This window comes from Eleutherodactylus coqui, chromosome 11 (genome assembly GCF_035609145.1).
Source record: "Eleutherodactylus coqui strain aEleCoq1 chromosome 11, aEleCoq1.hap1, whole genome shotgun sequence".
NCBI lineage: Eukaryota > Metazoa > Chordata > Amphibia > Anura > Eleutherodactylidae > Eleutherodactylus > Eleutherodactylus coqui.
The window spans coordinates 137,815,679-137,838,926 of record NC_089847.1 but is presented as its reverse complement, the minus strand read 5'-3'; the positions used below and the strand labels follow the sequence as shown (position 1 = coordinate 137,838,926).

The 23,248-nt window shown below is 46.8% G+C and overlaps 1 protein-coding gene across 1 annotated transcript in view; it reads left to right on the top strand.

The window, feature by feature from the left end:
* SWAP70 (switching B cell complex subunit SWAP70) overlaps nt 1–23,248 on the top strand; it is a 60,919-nt gene that overhangs the window by 21,784 nt on the left and 15,887 nt on the right. The window contains exon 3 of the mRNA XM_066583643.1: nt 18,381–18,554. Within this exon, the coding sequence (XP_066439740.1) occupies nt 18,381–18,554 (174 nt within the window). The remainder of the gene's footprint in view (nt 1–18,380; nt 18,555–23,248) is intronic.

Sequence of the window (23,248 nt, the reverse complement as noted above, 5' to 3'; positions counted from 1 at the left end):
GAACACGTTTTTTACAATGACGAGATATTTCTGTCACGTGATGTGGCGATTCTTGGCAGACGCAATCTCATCCGGCTCTCTGCTGTTCTGCAAATTGAGGAACTGAGAGATGCCTGCTATTATTTTATAGAGACTGTAATCACTATTTCTACGGAGAGACTCGCTCGCACAGTGTGACACCTGCCATATTATACTTGTCACATCTGCCTGGACCAAGCGGTGGAGTGCGAGAGGCGGCCCCGGGAAGACGAGGAGGTTGTGCAATGGAAGCGGCTGTGAGCAGGGCTGAGCTTGCAGTACTATCCCAGACCACTGCAGAATGTATGGAGCTGTTCTAGTTCTGGTGCACCGTGGCTCCTTACAAACAGCTGATCAGTGGCGGCGCTGGGAGTCAGACTATCCACAATCTAATATTGATGACCTATCTTAAAGCTAGTTCATCAGTATAAAAGTCCAGAGCGCCCCTTTAAGGGCCCAAGTACATGGCTGTATTCTGAATTGCTCCTAGGAAGTGATGCGGTGCCTCAGGGAAGCACAATATGGTGGCACACGGTGTGCTCACAGGTCCATAACACAGTTCAGTGGTGCACACTGTATGTGTCCTTGTGCATGAGACCGAAGAGCTCTTACACATAGTGGCGCCCTCTACCATAATGGCCGGTAAACAGTAAGTGCCTCCTGTGAGCCGGCCGGCAGCAACCCAACCAGCATTTAACTTACTCCAGAGTACCAGTCCAGCATCAGGGGGCGCTACTGCTGTGATCATAGTCTGATACACTCACTGCCAGTAACATCCCTCCCCTAGAAGGACTGTGTGTGTGTGTAATATATATATATTATACACACACATACACACGTGTCAGTAACGCTCTGTAGCGCCCAGTTTCGTTGTTCACAACATCATTGTAAACGGAGCCGACGGTGGGTGTCAGAGGCCGTACGTGTAATGGGGGCTGCGAGACCAGATGTCCTTCAGCCAAGCACCAATGGTTCCAACAGACACAGGGGTGTAAAGATGACCCCCCCCCCCCCCCCGTCTCTCGATGGCGGACAATGAAAGCATTGGAGCTGCTGGTACTTGTCCGATGCCCAGATGATCCTCTCTACTGGTGGTCTGTAGGGGGCGTCCTGAGCCCGGTCACCTTGTGTGCCCCCATCCACTGGTCCCAACACCTCCTAACTGTCTGGTTAGACGCTCCTCTCTACTGATGGTCTGTAGGGGGCGTCCTGAGCCCGGTCACCTTGTGTGCCCCCATCCACTAGTCCCAACACCTCCTTAAAATTCTGGTCAGACACTCCTCTCTACTGATGGTCTGTAGGGGGTGTCTTGAGCCCGGTCACCTTGTGTGCTCCCATCCACTGGTCCCAACACCTCCCAACAGTCTGGTCGAAATGGCCCAGTGGGGGACAATTCATGGATACAACCATCCAGCTTCTCGCACCCCAATAATACGCCCCCCTCTGATAACGGGGTGAAATCTCTTCTCTATGCCATAGAGGTGTCTAGTGGTCAACAAGCTCTACAAGCAGAAGAAGAGGTCACTACACACAAGGAGCCTCCGAGAGCCTCTTATCGGCCAAGGGGGAACCACCTCGGGCAGCATAAAGTCTTGGGGCGCTCCTGTTCTCACAAGTATCAGAATTAGTCTATGTGGAAATCTCTGCAGCCCCATTTCTTTAAGGCTTCATCATCACACGGGCGAGCGTGATATTGGGCCGAGAAACTCTGACCGATATTGTGCTTGTTAAGTGTGTTACCCACAGATGCATCGCTTCTCTGAAATCCTGCTCCTCCGGCGCTTGTTTCATGCGCGACGGAGGATCGGCAAGTGTTTCCCATTGTTATCAAGGGGAAACCTCACATCGGACTCGCATGTACATCCCACAACATGTCATGTTTTTGACCGTCCCATTGAAAACAATGGGTGATGCATTCTGAGGGACATGAAAAAATAGAACATGCAGCAATTTTTATTAATGTTTTTACCTTGCAGCATCACCCATGTGTGCGACTAAAAGTCAAAAGAATGAAGTTAATATTCGCGCGAGTTTTGGATTTTGTCCAAAAGGAGAGAAGAGCTGTGATACAAAGTACAACGTTTATAGTTCACAACATGAATGGAGGCAGTGAATGAGAGAACCTTCTCATTGCCCAAACCTTCCAGTCTATTAGCAAGCAAATGTTCCACCAAGCAGTTGTGTTGGACCGTTAGAAAAATCTCAGTCAATGAAGGGACGTTGGGGACCTCCACTTCCTGGTTAGACGTTCTGGTCGCCGTTAACACCTAGGACATAATTAACCGGTTAGAGGGGGTGCAGATATCTATGTCCAATGATGAGGGCCACACCTGGACTCTGATTGAAGTTAGTGTTCAGCAGAGCGCTAGGTACACCCGGTCCCATCGTGGTTCTAGAAGTTCACGGGACCACCAGATTTGTATCACTGAACCAACTTATTTAAGGCCCCTTCAGCGGATGTTGGAGTACTGCGGTGAGAGCTTGGCTAAACGATAGGGGGTCAGCACATCTGTATCGGAGTCTGCTACTCGTTTCCGGATGGTTCGTGCAATAAGGGGGCTTGAGATGGAGTTGGCATGCCGGTGACCTCTGGTCTGCGCCAAAAGAGTCTTGGAGGTCTTTTTTCCAATTAGTTGAGAAGAGAAGGTGGATAGAGAGGAGGGAGATGATGGAGCTGGATGGGCTGCAGTGATGCCTAGAGCCTGATCCCTGCACTTGTATAGAATGGATTCTTACTCTGTCAGTGACGTTATAGTCGCGGGAGCGAGCGGATAAAGGAGGAGTCCTAGTTGTAGGTATTAAGTTCTGTGTGTGGTCCTTGAAATGATTGGTGTGATTGTGTATAAAGTATTTCATGGTTGGTCCTAAACCCAACCTTGGAGATGCCTCCGACAGGCCAGCCGTCCGGGGTTAGTGCTTGGATCGCCTCTGTGGGAGGTAGTTGGGTAGAGAGGACAGGCATGGGGAGGCGGATACTGAAGGGGGCAGATGTGGGGGATCTGGTAGTCAATCTAGAAGGCCATAAAAGGTTGAAGGTTTAGACTATCCAGTGATTTTAGATTCACTCTGGATCCGACGTCTGGAGGCGTCATGTAGCCACCAGCTTTTTTGGTGATCAAGTAATGATGCGCAGCCCGCATTTCAAATCTGCATATATTTTGTGCGCAGGAGACGCGGTTACGGCTGCGGAACTCCCAACGTCTTGCAGAATTATTGCAGATTTCTGACATACAGGAAAAAAATGAACAATTAATTTCTGCGGAAAATAAAAGAAATTCCACAAAACTGAATGCAAAACACATTTCACAGTTCAAAATGTTACAAAATCCACATTATTTGGTTAAATCCGCGACTTCGCTGCTTCTTGCAGACAATTCTGATACGTGTGCATGAGCCCTAAGGGTGCGTTCACACGGGCGGTCCGGATATGGTAAAAACTGCATCAAAAACCACACAGACATATATTTATACCATGGGGGAGCGGGGGAGCAGGGTATGGATGGAGCTGTGGCCCACCAGCCGCAAGCAGAATTGCGCTTTTTTTGGTCACCCTGACTCCAAGAAAAAATGTAATAGAAAGCGATCAAAAAGCCATATGTACCCCCAAATGGTACCATTAGAAACTACAGGACGTCCCATAAGAAACGAGCCTGTAAATTCCGTGCATCGTGTAGCTACTGAAGCGCCACAATAAGGTCCGTAATATGGCGATTCAGATGCTTCATGATGAATAGGAAATTGCACGTCCAGACGAGCCGCGGCGAACGCTCTGCAATATGGAGAACTGAACGGCATGAAGAGCCGTTACATGATATACAGACCTCTTATTAACAGCGGAGCGCGGCCTCCCTGCAACTCTATAGACGGAATGCAGGCTGCTGCAAATGGCGCATTTACAGACCGCGCAGTCATGTGAATTGTCCGTTTATCTTAGGAGTATTAATGCCCATATTTTTAAAAAAAGTATATAAAAAAAAAATTTAATGGGCAGGGAATGGGTTAAAAAAAAGCCGTACTCACCGGGCAGAGATTTTCCCCAATGCAGACTCCGCAGAACCCTGCTGCTCCAATCCTGCAAGAAGCTGTCAGCACAGGAGTCCCTTTCAGCACCGTTCCACTTTTGGAAGAATCTGCAGTGGTCACATGCCGATCATTGTACATGTAGCTGCTCAGCCAATCACAAGCTTCAGCGGTCACACGGCGATCATTGTACATGTAGCTGCTCAGCCAATCACAGGCTCTAGTGGTCACATGCCGATCATTGTACATGTAACTGCTCAGCCAATCACAGGCTCTAGTAGTCACATGCCATTCATTGTAGATATAACTGCTCAGCCAATCACAGGCTCCAGTGGACACATGCCGATCATTGTACATGTAACTGCTCAGCCAATCACAGGCTTCAGCGGTCACATGGTGATCATTGTACATGTACCTGCTCAGCCAATCACAGGCTCCAGTGGACACATGCCGATCATTGTACATGTAGCTGCTCAGCCAATCACAAGCTTCAGCGGTCACACGGCGATCATTGTACATGTAGCTGCTCAGCCAATCACAGGCTCTAGTGGTCACATGCCGATCATTGTACATGTAACTGCTCAGCCAATCACAGGCTCTAGTAGTCACATGCCATTCATTGTAGATATAACTGCTCAGCCAATCACAGGCTCCAGTGGACACATGCCGATCATTGTACATGTAACTGCTCAGCCAATCACAGGCTTCAGCGGTCACATGGTGATCATTGTACATGTACCTGCTCAGCCAATCACAGGCTCCAGTGGACACATGCCGATCATTGTACATGCAACTGCTCAGCCAATCACAGGCTTCAGCGGTCACATGCCGATCATTGTAGTCACCCGTGCAGCCGGTGGCTGGCTGGTCATGCACACTGTGCCCGGCACCTGACTGCAGCGGCTTCTTCTAGACTGGAGCAGTGGTGACCGACTGTGGCTCCTGCACTGACCTGTGAATAGAGCTTTACAAAAAAAACAACAAACCTTTTAACCTGTTCCCTGCCATATGTTTTTTCTACTGTCTTTTCACACAGCCGGAGTCGTTGTGTAACTCGCAGTGCAGTTTGCATTTTGTGGAACCAAAATCTGCCTGTCTGATGTGAAATTTTGATGTGAAATTGAGGAGGGACTAATTTTGCCCACGAATCCACATTAAAATCCATATTCAGACGTGCGGATGAGGAGTCCAGTGGGGAGTTCTGCAGCGTCGGTTTCCATTGTGTGATGTGGAACAATTCCATTCCGTGTGAAGGGTCCCTGAAGAGGTCCTCTGCTTTGGACCATCCCTATTTGCTGATTCCAGGGTGTCCCGCTGCTGATATCCAGAGCCGCCCCTTCCAGGCGGAGATAAAATGCTGGCATTCGGGCGCTGCCCTCAATACATTCCGACAGACAGGGGGAGAAAATGATACAACGTCTCTTTTTATTGGATCAATTAAAACCAGCAGATACGCGTTTCGGGGCCGACCCCTTCATCAGTCGGCTGGGTAAGACTAGGCTACAGGAAATAAAGCTGTCCGGAAGTGCCAAATCAGAGGAAACCCAGACGGGACGACAGAAGCCCAACAAAAACCAATAGATACAAATAAGCATCAAGACGGGTGACTGGACTAGTAATAAATGTTATTGGAGCCGGTCCGGGATAAAGCTGGGCAGTAAACATTAACATACACTCAAATACACGGTGACTGGTACAATATGTGTACAGAAGGGATATAGAATGTGTCGGAGGAAGAATAATCCTATGCAGTGAGGGCCGATATAAACAGGAGTGCAAAGTACGACCGCTGGCAGCACAACCTGAACCGGCGGGCGGCAAATGACTGGCGCTTAGACTGGTATGAAATGGCATAAAGGCGGGTCCGAGTATAAGAGGGGAAGAGTAAATATATAAATACAACCATTATACTGTCTGTCGGAATTTCCTGGAGAGCGGCGCCTCAATGCCCGTATTGTATCTCCGCTCATCCCACTTGACCACCATTTGGGGGATCCATCTGGCCGGCAGCGCCTCCCCGGTGAAATGTGTTTCACACACCTTCACAACTTTTTTTTTTCTCTTCAGCTCCTTGAGGCCTCTGGGCCCCCGATATCTTACCGGGCCACAGAACCTTAACGCATAGGGTTTGCTCCACCCCTTTTCTTCTACTTTCCCCTTCCATGAGGCAAGCAGAGCCTGCTGGGCCTGACTCGTAATGATTAATTAGTGATCGGTAAACAATAATTGCCAGTTCACAAGCAGTGCATTCACTCTTTCTGCAGCTTTGGTGCCCATCATGCTGTAATCAATCTGTGACCTTTAACCTCTAACCCCAGCATCTGCTTAAAGTCCAGTGTTTGCGTGCAGAACAAAGATAGGGAGGTCAGGGGTCACAGACCGATTACAGTGCGGTATCCGCTCGATCGAAGCTGCGGACAGAGTTAGTGGCCAGAGGTCCAGTATGGGGGTCACTATTACTACTGAGGGCAACTGCACTAAGGCTGTCAGTATTACTACTGGGGCCACTAATGGGGCCATTATTTTTACTGGGGCCACTAATGGGTCATTATTACTACTGGGGCCAAAAATGTGGTCATTATTTTTGCTGAGGCCATTAAAGGGGCCACTATTATTGTTGGGGCCACTAGGGGGGCCATTACTGGGGACACAATCACTCTATCACTTCAGTCAGGTCCCAATGGTTCAGGCAGTATAAAGGCCAGGGGCAGCCCTGCTAATACCCCTAGCCCTCAACTGCAATCTATGGAGGAATGCAGCAGTAAAGTGTTCAGTTTCTCTGCAGCGCCCCAACAGGGGAAATGAATTATTACACATGTGCCATTACAATCGGTGGGCTGCTCTGACGTGTCGGGTCCTCCAGAGCGAGGCGCTTTGTATAACTGCTGACGGCTTTGCAGAATAGACTCGGAATTCCCAAATGGGGTATTTGAAAATGTGTTTGCAATCCCGATAACCTTGGGGTCTGCGTGCCGCTCCAGCCACGGTCCGCACAATCCCACCTGGATTATAATTGTTCTGGTCCAATCACTCTTAATGTTAACCTATTAATTGGGAGCAATAGACTACTGACCAAAAATGTCGCTATGTGGGGGAGGGGAAGGGGCGGAGACTGAAGTGACCCCCTCAGCCCCTGTTTGGTGGAAGGGGATTCTGCAATGAGTATGACGCTCCGCTATTCTTCTAGTGAAGCGGATGGTTGGGGCTCACCTGGTAGGAGGAACTACATGAGCACCCACCCCTGGTGTGACCCCTGCCAGTCTGCAGCAGTGCCCGGAGGGCTCAGATGTTCCAGCATCACAAGGGATTTCCGAAAATCATCTTCTGCATTGACCCAAAAATAACTAAAGGAAATTGAGTCACAATCACATATAGCAAAGTCTCGTCACTCACAGCAGAAAGCAAAGAGCAGCCGAGCCAATAAGAGGGAACCGCAAGGACTACAGGGTGTAAGATGAAAAAGGATCACCGGGGGGGGGGGGGGGGAGTCAGGATCAGTACAGGATAAGTAATGTATGTACACAGTGACTCCACCACCAGCAGAATAGTGAGTGCAGCTCTGGAGTATAATACAGGATGTAACTCAGGATCAGTACAGGATAAGTAATGTATGTACACAGTGACTACACCAGCAGAATAGTGAGCGCAGCTCTGGAGTATAATACAGGATAAGTAATGTATGTACACAGTGACTCCACCAGCAGAATAGTGAGTGCAACTCTGGAGTATAATACAGGATGTAACTCAGGAGCAGTACAGGATAAGTAATGTATGTATACAGTGACTCCACCAGCAGAATAGTGAGTGCAGCTCTGGAGTATAATACAGGATGTAACTCAGGAGCAGTACAGGATAAGTAATGTATGTACACAGTGACTCCACCAGCAGAATAGTGAGTGCAGCTCTGGAGTATAATACAGGATGTAACTCAGGATCAGTACAGGATAAGAAATGTATGTACACAGTGACTCCACCAGCAGAATAGTGAGTGCAGCTCTGGAGTATAATACTGGATGTAACTCAGGAGCAGTACAGGATAAGTAATGTATGTACACAGTGACTCCACCAGCAGAATAGTGAGTGCAGCTCTGGAGTATAATACTGGATGTAACTAAGGATCAGTACAGGATAAGTAATGTATGTACACAGTGACTCCAGCAGCAGAATAGTGAGTTCAGCTCTGCAGTATAATACAGGATGTAACTCAGGGTCAGTACAGGATAAGTAATGTATGTACACAGTGACTCCACCAGCAGAATAGTGAGTGCAGCTCTGCAGTATAATACAGGATGTAACTCAGGAACAGTACAGGATAAGTAATGTATGTACACAGTGACTCCACCAGCAGAATAGTGAGTGCAGCTCTGGAGTATAATACAGTATGTAACTCAGGAGCAGTACAGGATAAGTAATGTATGTACACAGTGACTCCACCAGCAGAATAGTGAGTGCAGCTCTGGAGTATAATACAGGATGTAACTCAGGAGCAGTACAGGATAAGTAATGTATGTACACAGAGAGTCTACCATCTGTAAAATATTTATTTGTGCAGCTCTCTAAGTGGTTCCTTTGTTTTCTCCTTGGATTAGTTTCTGCTCCACTCCGTTGGGTTGCTAACATAGCAGGTGAAGTGCTGTAGTGGAATGTCTGCTTGCGCAGGGCGCTGTGCACTGATTGGCCTGCTGCTCCCCGTTCAGTAGCTGTTTGTACATTCTTTGGAGTGGCTTTTGGCTCTTTTTGCTGGGTGCTGTGTTGTCTGAAATGGAAAACAAATGCCCAAAAAATCCACAAACCACTTTTTTGGTATCGCGTGACGCAATCAGACTGGTGAAGACAGTAAATGATCAATTCTCTGTGGTGCATAAACCCCTAAAAAGCTGTGATGACCGCATTCACATGGTGACAGACGGCATCCTCTCATGTGAGGCACCGCGGAGGATGGCCGTCCGGGCCGCGTCCTGATGCCTGATGTCATTCGCTCCGCTCTCAGTAATTGTCAGTCCGGTATCATCGTCTTCTGCTGAGTTGTATTAATCGCCGCTCGCTGCCGTAATTATCAGCTGGTGACGACCAATATGGAAAAGCAAAATCTGTGCAGTCGCTCAGCATCTTGTGTAGATTTATCCATTGGTGCGAAGTCTTGGGTGCTCAGACGGCCTTCGCTATCTGCCAGCCATACAGTTCCACAGGGCACTGGCCACCAGCTTGTAGGGGAACGCTGGGCGGATGTAGGATCACCCCCTTAGGTCTTCCTGGACAGATGATCTTCTTCCTTTGTTCTGGAGCTGTATGCATCCTCCTCCTCCTGGCTCTTTCTCCCCCCCTATGATGTCCCCAGGTGCTGCTGGAATCCCATTGGCACAGCATACCACAATTGCTCAATTCTACTACTGTATCTATGTGATGAGTCTGGTTCTGGTGCTGTATATATGTACTGAGTTTGGTTCGGGTGCTGTATCTGTGGACCGAGTTTGGTTCGGGTGCTGTATCTGTGGACTGAGTTTGGTTCAGGTGCTGTATCTGTGGACCGGGTTTGGTTCAGGTGCTGTATCTGTGGACCGGGTTTGGTTCAGGTGCTGTATCTGTGGACCGGGTTTGGTTCAGGTGCTGTATCTGTGGACCGGGTTTGGTTCAGGTGCTGTATCTGTGGACCGGGTTTGGTTCAGGTGCTGTATCTGTGGACCGGGTTTGGTTCGGGTGCTCTATCTTTGGACCGAGTTTGGTTCGGGTGCTGTTTCTTTGGACCCAGTTTGGTTCTGGTGCTGTATCTTTGGACCGAGTTTGGTTCGGGTGCTGTATCTGTGGACTGGGTTTGGTTCGGGTGCTGTATCTGTGGACTGGGTTTGGTTCGGGTGCTGTATCTGTGGACTGGGTTTGGTTCGGGTGCTGTATCTGTGGACTGGGTTTGGTTCGGGTGCTGTATCTGTGGACTGAGTTTGGTTCGGGTGCTGTATCTTTGGACCGAGTTTGGTTCGGGTGCTGTATCTGTGGACTGGGTTTGGTTCGGGTGCTGTATCTGTGGACTGAGTTTGGTTCGGGTGCTGTATCTTTGGACCGAGTTTGGTTCGGGTGCTGTATCTGTGGACTGGGTTTGGTTCGGGTGCTGTATCTGTGGACTGAGTTTGGTTCGGGTGCTGTATCTTTGGACCGAGTTTGGTTCGGGTGCTGTATCTGTGGACCGAGTTTGGTTCGGGTGCTGTATCTGTGGACTGGGTTTGGTTCGGGTGCTGTATCTGTGGACTGAGTTTGGTTCGGGTGCTGTATCTTTGGACCGAGTTTGGTTCGGGTGCTGTATCTGTGGACTGGGTTTGGTTCGGGTGCTGTATCTGTGGACTGAGTTTGGTTCGGGTGCTGTATCTTTGGACCGAGTTTGGTTCGGGTGCTGTATCTGTGGACTGGGTTTGGTTCGGGTGCTGTATCTGTGGACTGAGTTTGGTTCGGGTGCTGTATCTTTGGACCGAGTTTGGTTCGGGTGCTGTATCTGTGGACTGGGTTTGGTTCGGGTGCTGTATCTTTGGACCGAGTTTGGTTCGGGTGCTGTATCTGTGGACTGGGTTTGGTTCGGGTGCTGTATCTGTGGACTGAGTTTGGTTCGGGTGCTGTATCTTTGGACCGAGTTTGGTTCGGGTGCTGTATCTGTGGACTGGGTTTGGTTCGGGTGCTGTATCTGTGGACTGAGTTTGGTTCGGGTGCTGTATCTTTGGACCGAGTTTGGTTCGGGTGCTGTATCTGTGGACTGGGTTTGGTTCGGGTGCTGTATCTGTGGACTGAGTTTGGTTCGGGTGCTGTATCTTTGGACCGAGTTTGGTTCGGGTGCTGTATCTGTGGACCGAGTTTGGTTCGGGTGCTGTATCTGTGGACTGGGTTTGGTTCGGGTGCTGTATCTGTGGACTGAGTTTGGTTCGGGTGCTGTATCTTTGGACCGAGTTTGGTTCGGGTGCTGTATCTGTGGACTGGGTTTGGTTCGGGTGCTGTATCTGTGGACTGAGTTTGGTTCGGGTGCTGTATCTTTGGACCGAGTTTGGTTCGGGTGCTGTATCTGTGGACTGGGTTTGGTTCGGGTGCTGTATCTGTGGACTGAGTTTGGTTCGGGTGCTGTATCTTTGGACCGAGTTTGGTTCGGGTGCTGTATCTGTGGACTGGGTTTGGTTCGGGTGCTGTATCTGTGGACTGAGTTTGGTTCGGGTGCTGTATCTTTGGACCGAGTTTGGTTCGGGTGCTGTATCTGTGGACTGGGTTTGGTTCGGGTGCTGTATCTGTGGACTGAGTTTGGTTCGGGTGCTGTATCTTTGGACCGAGTTTGGTTCGGGTGCTGTATCTGTGGACCGAGTTTGGTTCGGGTGCTGTATCTGTGGACTGGGTTTGGTTCGGGTGCTGTATCTGTGGACTGAGTTTGGTTCGGGTGCTGTATCTTTGGACCGAGTTTGGTTCGGGTGCTGTATCTGTGGACTGGGTTTGGTTCGGGTGCTGTATCTGTGGACTGAGTTTGGTTCGGGTGCTGTATCTTTGGACCGAGTTTGGTTCGGGTGCTGTATCTGTGGACTGGGTTTGGTTCGGGTGCTGTATCTGTGGACTGAGTTTGGTTCGGGTGCTGTATCTTTGGACCGAGTTTGGTTCGGGTGCTGTATCTGTGGACCGAGTTTGGTTCGGGTGCTGTATCTGTGGACCGGGTTTGGTTCGGGTGCTGTATCTGTGGACTGGGTTTGGTTCGGGTGCTGTATCTGTGGACTGGGTTTGGTTCGGGTGCTGTATCTGTGGACTGGGTTTGGTTCGGGTGCTGTATCTGTGGACTGGGTTTGGTTTGGGTGCTGTATCTGTGGACTGGGTTTGGTTCGGGTGCTGTATCTGTGGACTGGGTTTGGTTCGGGTGCTGTATCTGTGGACTGGGTTTGGTTCGGGTGCTGTATCTGTGGACTGGGTTTGGTTCGGGTGCTGTATCTGTGGACTGGGTTTGGTTCGGGTGCTGTATCTGTGGACTGGGTTTGGTTCGGGTGCTGTATCTGTGGACTGGGTTTGGTTCGGGTGCTGTATCTGTGGACTGGGTTTGGTTCGGGTTGTAAGCTTGGTTCTGGTACAGTTTGGTTGTGGTTCTGTATATATGTACCAAGCCGTTGTGATGTGGGTATGCTGCTATCTTGCTGCTCCATGCACAATCAGACTTCCGTCAGAATGTCTATTAGTGCAATATATGTTGTTCCCCCCCCCCCCCCCTATGATGAGGTAGGGGGTGGGGGGTGCCATCTAATCTAAGGCCGCCAATGCTCAGACTCTCGTCCATCTACAATCAGCTAAGCATTTCTGACTATTTTTGGTCGTGGACTTCTTACCCTCCATTTATTGGTTAATATTTCTGCTTTGGTTGCCCTAACTACGGGCATCCACATTACCATGATAAAGGCATGAAGATGTTGTGAGCGCTCCCGGCCAGTTCTGGGCGACCCTCTTTTAGAGGTAGATGGGGGGAACTAGGCCAAGATTTTGAAGAAAGTTCTTGCTTTTCACAGATGCAAATGAATTATTGATCTTGCAGAAAGGGAAATGAAGCGGAGTGAACAGGGGGCTCATTGTGAGTCGGGGGGCTGGCCCCGAGCCCAGATGAACAACTTCATCTCATACATGTGTCTCCCAGCGATGAATAAAGGGTCCCTCACAGAATGCCTTCCTCCACCTCAATAGGCAAATGTCTCATCTTATGCACTGGACACTTAACCCTTCACCAAAAGCTGCCAGCAATGAAACATGCAAAGATTTGACCAATTCGTTAAGGTGGAGACCTTTATTTATTGGCCAAAATGTCCTTGGTCTCAGGATAATGTGTGGAAAGATAGAACCGTAGCATGGTAGCGTTCAAAGGGACCTCCAGGGTCATCGGGTCCGACCCCCTGCTCAATGCAGGATCACTAGATCATCCCAGACAGATGTCTGTCCGGCCTCTGAAGACTTCTATTAAAGGAGAACTCCCCCCCCCCCCCCCCCCCCCCGTCCCGTGGTAACCTGTTCCCCTCATTGATCCCCCTCACTGTCTAATATCTAATCTGTGTCTCCTCCCTTTCAGTTTCATCCCATTGCTTCTAGTCTTTCCTTGTAGAGATGAGAATAGGGCTGATCCCTCTGCACTGTGACAGCCCTTAAGATATTTGTAGACCGCTATTAAGTCTCCTCTCAGCCTTCTCCTCTGCTAAACATTCCCAGATCCTTTAACCGTTCCTCATAGGACATGATTTGCAGACCGCTCACCATCTTGGTAACTCTTCTCTGAACTTGCTCCAGTTTATCTATGTCTGTTATAAAGTGGGGTGCCCAGAACTGGACACAGTATTCCAGATGAGGTCTGACTAAGGAAGAGTAGAGGGGATAATGACCTCTCGTGATCTAGACTCTATGCTTCTCTTAATACATCCCAGAATTGTGTTTGCCTTTTTGGCTGCTGCATCACATTGTTGACTCATGTTCAGTCTATGATCAAATGATGAATTGTGTACACAGACCCTTTGGCCCGCTGTTCAAGCGTGTCTAGCTCATCTTGAATCCTCTCTCCCATAAGATGAGCGCCGCGCGTTTAATTGCTAATAAGAGTGCGGAACACAGATGGCGATATTACAGTGAAACTCTGTTCCAAATATGAATGGGGACAATGTTCTTCACCCGCTCTCCCTGGATGCAGAAGTAATACATGTGTGTCTTCTACATTGTAGCAAAATAGACTTAACCCCTTAAAGGGAATCTGTCAGTTTGAATATACTGTCCAAACAGGTATCATGTTATGTTTATTCATTTATATCTCTGCTCATCTGAGCTGAACAGTCTGGTGGGCGGTCCTATCAGTAATTGGCAGCTATTCCTGTATGTGCAGTCATACACAGCTGTCAATCACTGATAGCTCCGCCCACTGGACAGTTTAGCTCAGAATGAGCAGAGATATAAATGAATAAAATACATTACGTTTTACTGAATCTTCTCCCATAAAGCTGTATATCAGTCTGCTCAGCTCCCCCGGCTCTATAACATGCTGCCTACAGTGTGGAAAGTATGTTCGAGCCGACAGACCCCATTTTTAAGGACATGGCCCAGTTTGCTTCTTCAGTCCAGAACGATTTTTTAGGATTTTCATCTCCCCTTTTTAAAACCCAGAACTTTTTTCTTGTTTCCTGAGTGACAAGCGGTATTTTTATTGATACCATTTTGGGGTTAGTATGGCTTTTTTAATCACCTTTTAAATTGATCTTTTTTTTTTTTTTGAGGAGGTGAAATTAACAAAAAAAATATTTTTGCTCCTTGTTAATATATTTTTTGATAGCTTTTGCCATGTGGGATAAAAGGTGTGTTCAGTGTATTGCACAGGCCAGTAGTGATGCCGTGACACCAAACATTGTTTTTGTTAATTTTTAAAAAATAAAAAGTGGAGGAAAAAAGGTTTTTTAACTTTTTATGTGGATGTTTTTAACCCCTTAGTAACCGCCCATATGTGCTTTTATGTCCTGGGTTTATGGGCTTTAATCCCCAGGGCCATAAAAACATGCTTGCCATGGGTTCTCTGCGGGTGACAGCTTCCGTGCTGTCGGCTGTCGAAGGTAGCCGACAGCCTGGAGCCGTTATGAGGGGCAGCAATAAATAAATAAAAAGTGAAAAAAACTTAAGTTTCAGCTCCCTTCACTGGGTATAATAGATGATCGGAGAGATCTCTGTACTGACCCCTGATATATTATACATAGTTATTAGAGCGCCCCCTTGTTACAGCCCTGGGTATAATAGATGATGGGAGAGATCTCTGTACTGACCCCTGATATATTATACATAGTTATTAGAGCGCCCCCTTGTTACAGCCCTGGGTATAATAGATGATGGGAGAGATCTCTGTACTGACCCCTGATATATTATACATAGTTATTAGAGCGCCCCCTTGTTACAGCCCTGGGTATAATAGATGATGGGAGAGATCTCTGTACTGATCCCTGATATATCTATACATAGTTATTAGAGCGCCCCCTTGTTACAGTCCTGGGTATAATAGATGATGGGAGAGATCTCTGTACTGACCCCTGATATATTATACATAGTTATTAGAGCGCCCCCTTGTTACAGCCCTGGGTATAATAGATGATGGGAGAGATCTCTGTATTGACCCCTTATATAGCTATACATAGTTATTAGAGCGCCCCCTTGTTACAGTCCTGGGTATAATAGATGATGGGAGAGATCTCTGTACTGACCCCTGATATATTATACATAGTTATTAGAGCGCCCCCTTGTTACAGCCCTGGGTATAATAGATGATGGGAGAGATCTCTGTATTGACCCCTTATATATTATACATAGTTATTAGAGCGCCCCCTTGTTACAGCCCTGGGTATAATAGATGATGGGAGAGATCTCTGTACTGACCCCAGATATATCTATATATAGTTATTAGAGCGCCCCCTTGTTACAGCCCTGGGTATAATAGATGATGGGAGAGATCTCTGTACTGATCCCTGATATATCTATACATAGTTATTAGAGCGCCCCCTTGTTACAGTCCTGGGTATAATAGATGATGGGAGAGATCTCTGTACTGACCCCTGATATATTATACATAGTTATTAGAGCGCCCCCTTGTTACAGCCCTGGGTATAATAGATGATGGGAGAGATCTCTGTATTGACCCCTTATATAGCTATACATAGTTATTAGAGCGCCCCCTTGTTACAGCCCTGGGTATAATAGATGATGGGAGAGATCTCTGTATTGACCCCTTATATATTATACATAGTTATTAGAGCGCCCCCTTGTTACAGCCCTGGGTATAATAGATGATGGGAGAGATCTCTGTACTGACCCCAGATATATCTATATATAGTTATTAGAGCGCCCCCTTGTTACAGTCCTAGGTATAATAGATGATGGGAGAGATCTCTGTACTGACCCCTGATATATTATACATAGTTATTAGAGCGCCCCCTTGTTACAGTCCTGGGTATAATAGATGATGGAAGAGATCTCTGTACTGACCCCTGATATATTATACATAGTTATTAGAGCGCCCTCTTGTTACAGTCCTGGGTATAATAGATGATGGGAGAGATCTCTGTATTGACCCCTGATATATCTATACATAGTTATTACAGGTGCTCTCTTGTCACCACCCCTAACTTCTGGTGGTGACAAGGTACAATAATACCCTTTTCTGATTTCCCCTCCTCCCTCTCCCCCATGATCCTATTTGCCTTGGCAGCAGCTGCCTGATACTGGTTGCTTCAGTTAAGCTTTTAACTAAAACCCCCAAGTCCCTCTCCATGTCGGTGTTCCCAGTGGTTTCCCAGAGTGTAATGATGGTGTGTATTTCCTGTCCATGTGCAGAACCTTACAGCTATCAGTGTTAAACTGATAAATATGTTGCCACTTTTTTGCTCAACCTCCAACTTATCCAGATCCATCCCTAGCCGTATACAGTTCTACATGCACCCGCATTCTGTCCTCTCGTGGTAAGTACTGTATCGTCTGCAAATATTGATATTTTACTGCACAATCCTTCTGCCAGCTCCTTAATACCTGTATTCAGTAGCACCAGTGAGCCACCGCCATGCTTCACTGTGGGGGGGGGGGGGGGGGGGGGGCAGAGGGGTATCTTATCAGCATCTCCTTCCTTCTTCTTCCTCCAGTGATACCGATGATCCAAAAAGTTCCAGTTTTGTTTTAATCGCTCTACAGAAAAGAATCCCAAAACCTCTGTGGTTATTTTCATGGTTTTGAGCATATTGGAGGCGACTTTTCTTGTCTTTTGGGTCAGTAGAGGTGATGTCTTGGAGTTTGGGCCTAAAGACCTTCAGCATTTACTATGTGTCTTACTGCGCAAATGGAAACCTCAGTGCTGCCGCTACGAGGTCTCGCTGCAGGTCTTCTGCAGTCGCGGGAGGGTTTTTGACTACCTGCCTCCTCAGGAATCTGGTGGCAGCGGGGATAGTGCCCTCTTTCTGCCACATCCTGCTAGTGCAGCCAGTGTTGCTGTGAGGTCGATCTCACACAGACATATTATTCACCGCATGCGCAGTTTTCGTTGTGAAACACACAATGCTAATAGCCAATTGCTTTGTATGGGGCCACGCACATCTGCCATTTTTATTTTTTCCCTGTGTGCATATTATTTTTGCAAAAACTTTGTGGCCTGTTCTATTCTGGCGTGTATTATGAGCGCATACACACCAAGACGGTGAACGGGGAATGGTGGCATGCAGCAAGAACACATGAGGTACGCCCCAGTCTGTGGACTTGTGAGCCGCTTCCAGCTGTATCTCCTGGAACATTCAGCGTCTTTGTATCTGTCTGCAGGGCAGTGATCTCCTCTATAACTCTTCGGACCGCTCTCTTGACTTGGACTCCTTTTTACACAGAGCGATACATTGTTCACATGAGCAAATGCTGACAGAGTTCACTCATTCGCTCGTGCGGCCTGTTTATACAGACAGATGAATAGTTCACAATTTCAGTCGTTGGTACGCGCTCTGCCAGTGAATGAGAACGACCAACAATTGCTGTTCACATACAGCAAAGTACTAATGATTCTTTTTATTCTTGCATAAAATGAATGATAAACAAGAAATTAATTCTCGTTGGCCGTTCAATCGTTGGCCGCGCTTATACTGAATAATTATCGCTCTAATTCACACGATCCAACAATTTTTTAAACTATACTCATTCCATGTAAAAGGACCACTACAATATTTCCAACATCCAATCAAACATCGCAGTCACAAAGCCCTCACCAACACGTATCTGATGTGTTTTATCTCGAGCACACCTGGTGTAACTAAGGAAGCCCTTGATTGGTGGCATCAGGTGTGCTTGAGACCACATCAGATTTGCATATGTGTGCTCCTATGAGGGATTGTATTCAAGGGGAGAATGATTCTGAGACTGCGGGAGTCGGTAAAAGTGGCATTTAGTGGTGAATTTTCAAGAACCACTTTGTATGATAGTTGTGTTGAGCGCTTTAACTGGTTCTTGTTTGAAAGTTTGTAAGTTTGGCAAATAAACTTAATTTGTAATGGGGGGGGGGGTGTGTGTTTGTGATTGCAACTGTATATAACTATGGAAACTGCATACTTAGTAATGAATGCATACTGAGTTGTACAAAAGTATTAGCCCCCTTCCAGAACCCTGCTATAATACATTCTGCACTAAATGGTGAAAATGCCTCCACCCTGCTGCCGCGGCACACGTTCAGCGCCGCAGGCTGATCAATATCCTGCCAGGCTTTGCATGTTCTTGGGGTGTCGGGGGGGGGGGGGGGGGGCATAATTTGGGATGTGAATGCCAGTAACATATAAGATTCCGCATCACTTGAGCCTTTTTCGATGTTTCTTCAGGTACAAGGACCTTTCGACAAGGTGGAGTTCTATAGGATGTGCTGGACTCTCTGCGCTAGGAAGTACTTGGTGAAGAGTCCTCTATGCATCAGCGAGGACAGCGCCTTCAAGGTGTGGGCCATCTTCAACTTCCTGTCAGATGACAAGTATCCGCTCACCATTGTCCCGGAAGAGGTAAGCGACGTCTGCTGCCCAAGACTTTCCATGTATGAAAATGTGAAATTGATTCCACCCTCCAATCCTGATTAGCTAATATTGAAAGCGGTAAGAGTACTTCGGTGGAGTCATAGACTTCAAGGATCAGAATGGTGCAAAAAGGTCACCCAAAGCCCAGTATTCTGCGTGCTGACGGCTCGGAGTAGTGTGTGCTGGTGCAACAAATGTATCAGCTCAGCAGCGCCTATTTATGAAGCTCATTCTGCCGCACGTTTACTAATTACTTGGGGCCTAAAGGTGGCGAAGTTTGCAGCTCATTTAGGAAGCTCAAAACCAGAAAGCTGCTGCAAAAACCGGGCGCAAAGACCACCAAATAAAACTTGGCCTAGGACTCGCGGGCGGTGCTCTGGTGCGTTTCTTGTGTGTTCGATTTAAGTCTCCGGTGCGTTTTGTGGCGCTCCGCTTCAGCCGCTGACATCGTAAGTTAGGCGCAGTTTACGGCTCATGGAACCTTTTATGAAGACACATTTTCTGTTGCCTCTGTAAGTGGAAAACTATCACATTATTTGGCACAGTGTAATGATTTTTAATGTGGTGGAAATTGCGCCAAATTTACAGGTTTGAGCACAACAATTATAAATTTGGCGCAGCTTTAGACTGTCAAGTGCTAAAACCGATGTAGAATACGACAAGATTCCTAAAAAAAAAAGGCCAATATATCACAATTTTTATTGCAGTTTTCATTTGACAGCGTTTTTTAACGCACTTCATTATTCTGATGGGCGATGAGATGCGGTAAAAAGCGCAAAAATAGAGCAGACAGAAATCACAGTGTTGAGCACCGTGTTCAATGCAGGTCTGCGAGGCCCACTGAGATCAATGTGTGAGAGCGGCCGAACACTCCTGTAAGAGCAGCCTCAGGCCATAGTAACCCTAGTGAGGCTTATGTTTTATCTCAGCTAGCAGCCCTCTAGGGCTTCATCATTGCGCCTAATGGATCGGCAGCTGTTATAGGTTATACATCTCCTGTATATAGTGATATAGAGCATGCTGGTATAACCTGGGTTTCTCCTGTATATAATTATATATGTACAGCTGGTATAAGTTATACATCTCCTGTATATAGTGATATGGAGCATGCTGGTATAACCTGGGTATCCCCTGAATATAACTATATATGTACAGCTGGTATACGTTATACATCTCTTGTATATAGTGATATGGAGCAAGCTGGTATAACCTGGGTATCTCCTGTATATAATGATATATGTACGACTGGTATAAGTTATACATCTCCCTGTATACAGTGATATGGAGCATGCTGGTATAACCTGGGGATCTCCTGTATATAATTATATATGTACAGCTGGTATAGGTTGTACATCCCCTGTATATAGTGATATGGAGCATGCTGGTATAACCTGGGTATCTCCTGTATATAATTATATATGTACAGCTGGTATAAGTTATACATCCCCTGTATATAGGGATATAGAGCATGCTGGTATAACCTGGGTATCCCCTGTATATAATTATATATGTACAGCTGGTAAAAGTTATACATCTTCTGTATATAGTGATATGGAGCATGCTGATATAACCTGGGTATCTCCTGTATATAATTATATATGTATAGCTGGTATAGGTTATACATCTCCTGTATATAGTGATATGGAGCATGCTTGTATAATCTGGGTATATACTGTATATAATTATATATGTACAGCTGGTATAAGTTATACATCTCCTGTATATAGTGATATGGAGCATGCTGGTATAACCTGGGTATCTCCTGTATATAATTGTATATGTACAGCTGGTATAAGTTATACCTCTCCTATATATAGTGATATAGACTATAGTGGTATAACCTGGGTATCTCCTGTATATAATTATATATGTACAGCTGGTATAAGTTATACATCCTGTATATAGTGATATGGAGTATGCTGGTATAACCTGGGGATCTACTGTATATAATTATATATGTACAGCTGGTATAAGTTATACATCCCCTGTATATAGTGATATGGAGCATGCTGGTATAACCTGGGTATCTCCTGTATATAGTGATATGGAGCATGCTGTATAACCTGGGTATCCCCTGTATATAGTTATATTTGTACAGCTGGTATAACCTGGGTATCTCCAGTATATAGTTATATTTGTACAGCTGGTATACGTTTTATGTCTTGCATGTGCTTTCTGTACAGTGGATCATGTTGCCTTGTATTTGCTACGTTTCAATGATTTGTTGTACTTGTGAATCAGTTAATAGAATTTATGGGGATTTCCTGATTTTGAAACTTGGGAACAAATAACTGATTGTCTATCTTGTAATAAGAGGAAGAACGTCCTAGCAGTGAGAACATCATTTATAATTGGGTACATGACTTATCGGGCTCACAAGTAGAACCGCGCTAGCATGTGCTATAATTTGTGACTTAAAGTGAACCTTCCCGATCCGCAGGCAGCAGATTATAGAGCCGGACGAGCCGAGTGATATATGGCTTTAGGGGAAAATGTTAAGTGGAACTTGGAATTTATCCATGTAAACCTCTGCTGATTCCGGGCTCTGAAGTCCAGTGGGTGGAGTCACTGCTTAGGACTGCCCACTGGACTCCCAAAGCTATAGACTGAACAGCAGCTTACATGAATAAATTGGTAGTTCTAGTGAATGTTTTCCCTTCAAACTATATATCGGTCTGCCCGGCTCCTCCTGCTCTGTAACCTGCTGCCTGCAGACTTGGCGGCACTTTCTAGGTGACGGTGCCCTTTAAGACATCTCAGAGCCAAGGGCTAGCGGTAATCTTTAGTGTCACCTGAATCTCACAATGAAAGCTTATAGTTCATTCACATGGTGGTGCGTGAGGGGGGATTTTCACAGGGGAAATGGGAAGAGAGAAGCTTGCCTCTACTGCGCCACCTATTGGAAGGCAGCATTCCTGCAAGCCAATGTCTTACCTTTTAACAGGCCTTGTAACAATGACGGAGAATTTGAGCCAAACCAGAGTCTTCTCCAGAAGAAAGAGATCACTGTGTGCAGACCGACGGTGTTTGCCCCTCATCAGGGTGCAGTAGATTTCTGGCTTGGCTAGTGAGGGGCAAAAACAGTCTATCTGCACACCGCAACATTATCCTTCTGGAAAGACTTGACTTGGCCGTTGGACTTGCTCTGACAATGAGGACCAGAGAAACCCCTGCTGTTTAACCCTTTACATGATGCTGCCAATGTGAACACAGTATACAAAGGGCTGATGGAGGGAGGGGGTTCCCTCTGTCACCCATCGGACCCCTGTGATCGGATTATGGGTTCCCAATGGCACCTGAAGTTTTGAAGATGACCTCTGAGTCTGCCATCCACAGTGGCCTATAAGGCTCAGCCTCTGACTGAGCTCTATAGGGTTTGTAATACACTGATGCAATGAAGTAGAGCAGTGTATTATAAGAACAGTCAAGTGGAGTGAAGTTCAAACCCCCTAGTGGGGAAAAACTATGAAAATAGTAAAAAAAAAAATTATAAACCCCCCCCTCACCCCCAAAAGCAACACAAATTTTGTAATTCTGCAATCGTAACAACCCAAGTAAAATATGTTAGTGCATTCACTTATGTTAGTGCATTCACATAATCCGCATAGTGCAAGCCGTGAAAAAAAAATACCAAAAAAAATTTGTGAAAACAGCTAATTTTGCATATCTTGCCTTACAAAAAACAGAATAGAAAGCGATCAGAAAGTCGTACGGATCAACAAATGGGGCCGCTAAAAAGTACGACTCGTCCTGCAAAAAAAAACTCAAAAGAAACATCTTAGCGGTCTTTGAATGCGGCAATAGAAAAAAAGTTTTTTTTTGTTTTATACAACTTTTAAAAAAAAGTAACAACATAAATTTGCGATCGTGGTAATCGTATCAACCCGCAGAATGGCGCATATTATTTATACCGCGGGATGAATACCGTTAAAAATCATAAACTGCCAGAATGGCAAATCCAGTACATTCTATGTGCCCAAAAGTGATGTCATTAAGAAAAAAGTTGTACCGCAAAAAACGCCTGCGTGGGCGGAAAAATGATTAGGTTACGGTTTTAGAAAATGTGATGATGAAAAAAACTGAAAAATTAGCCGGTCATCAAGGTGCAAACAGACTTTGGTACTAAGGGGTTAAAACCGAATGCAGCCGCACCGCTTGTGCGCGACCGCCACTCTATTCATTCTCCTGATGGCGAGGGCTGCAGTAAGTCCACAGCAAGGAGGGGAGGGGGACCTGGGACCCCTGATGTTGGTTTCGGCGGTGAGACCCCATCAGGCTTCTATCTCTTGTCCTATGGCGGTGTACTCCGGTGTAGAGTGTTGCTTTTCGGCGCTCTCCAGCGCTTACGCCAAACCTGCCATCACTGACTTTATGTACATTGGCTGCTGTGAGTCGGGATAAACCCGTCATATACGCCCCCTCCATGTCTGTCCTAAAGAATGGCGCACATAAAGGATGGCCTGCTGTCTGTGGGCGCTTCAGGTGCCGTCACCTCCAGCAGGACGCACTCCGCCGCCGCCAGGAAACCAGCTTCTTATCGCAGCCGAGATCCTGCCGTCTTCCTGTTCACCATGAAAGCGTCGCACGGTCGCACTCGCTGGTGTGCAGATGTAGACGGCTGCCGTCGTTTCTGAGGGTCCTGCGCTCGTTAACCCCCAAAAAGAATTTAGCTTTCAAAAACT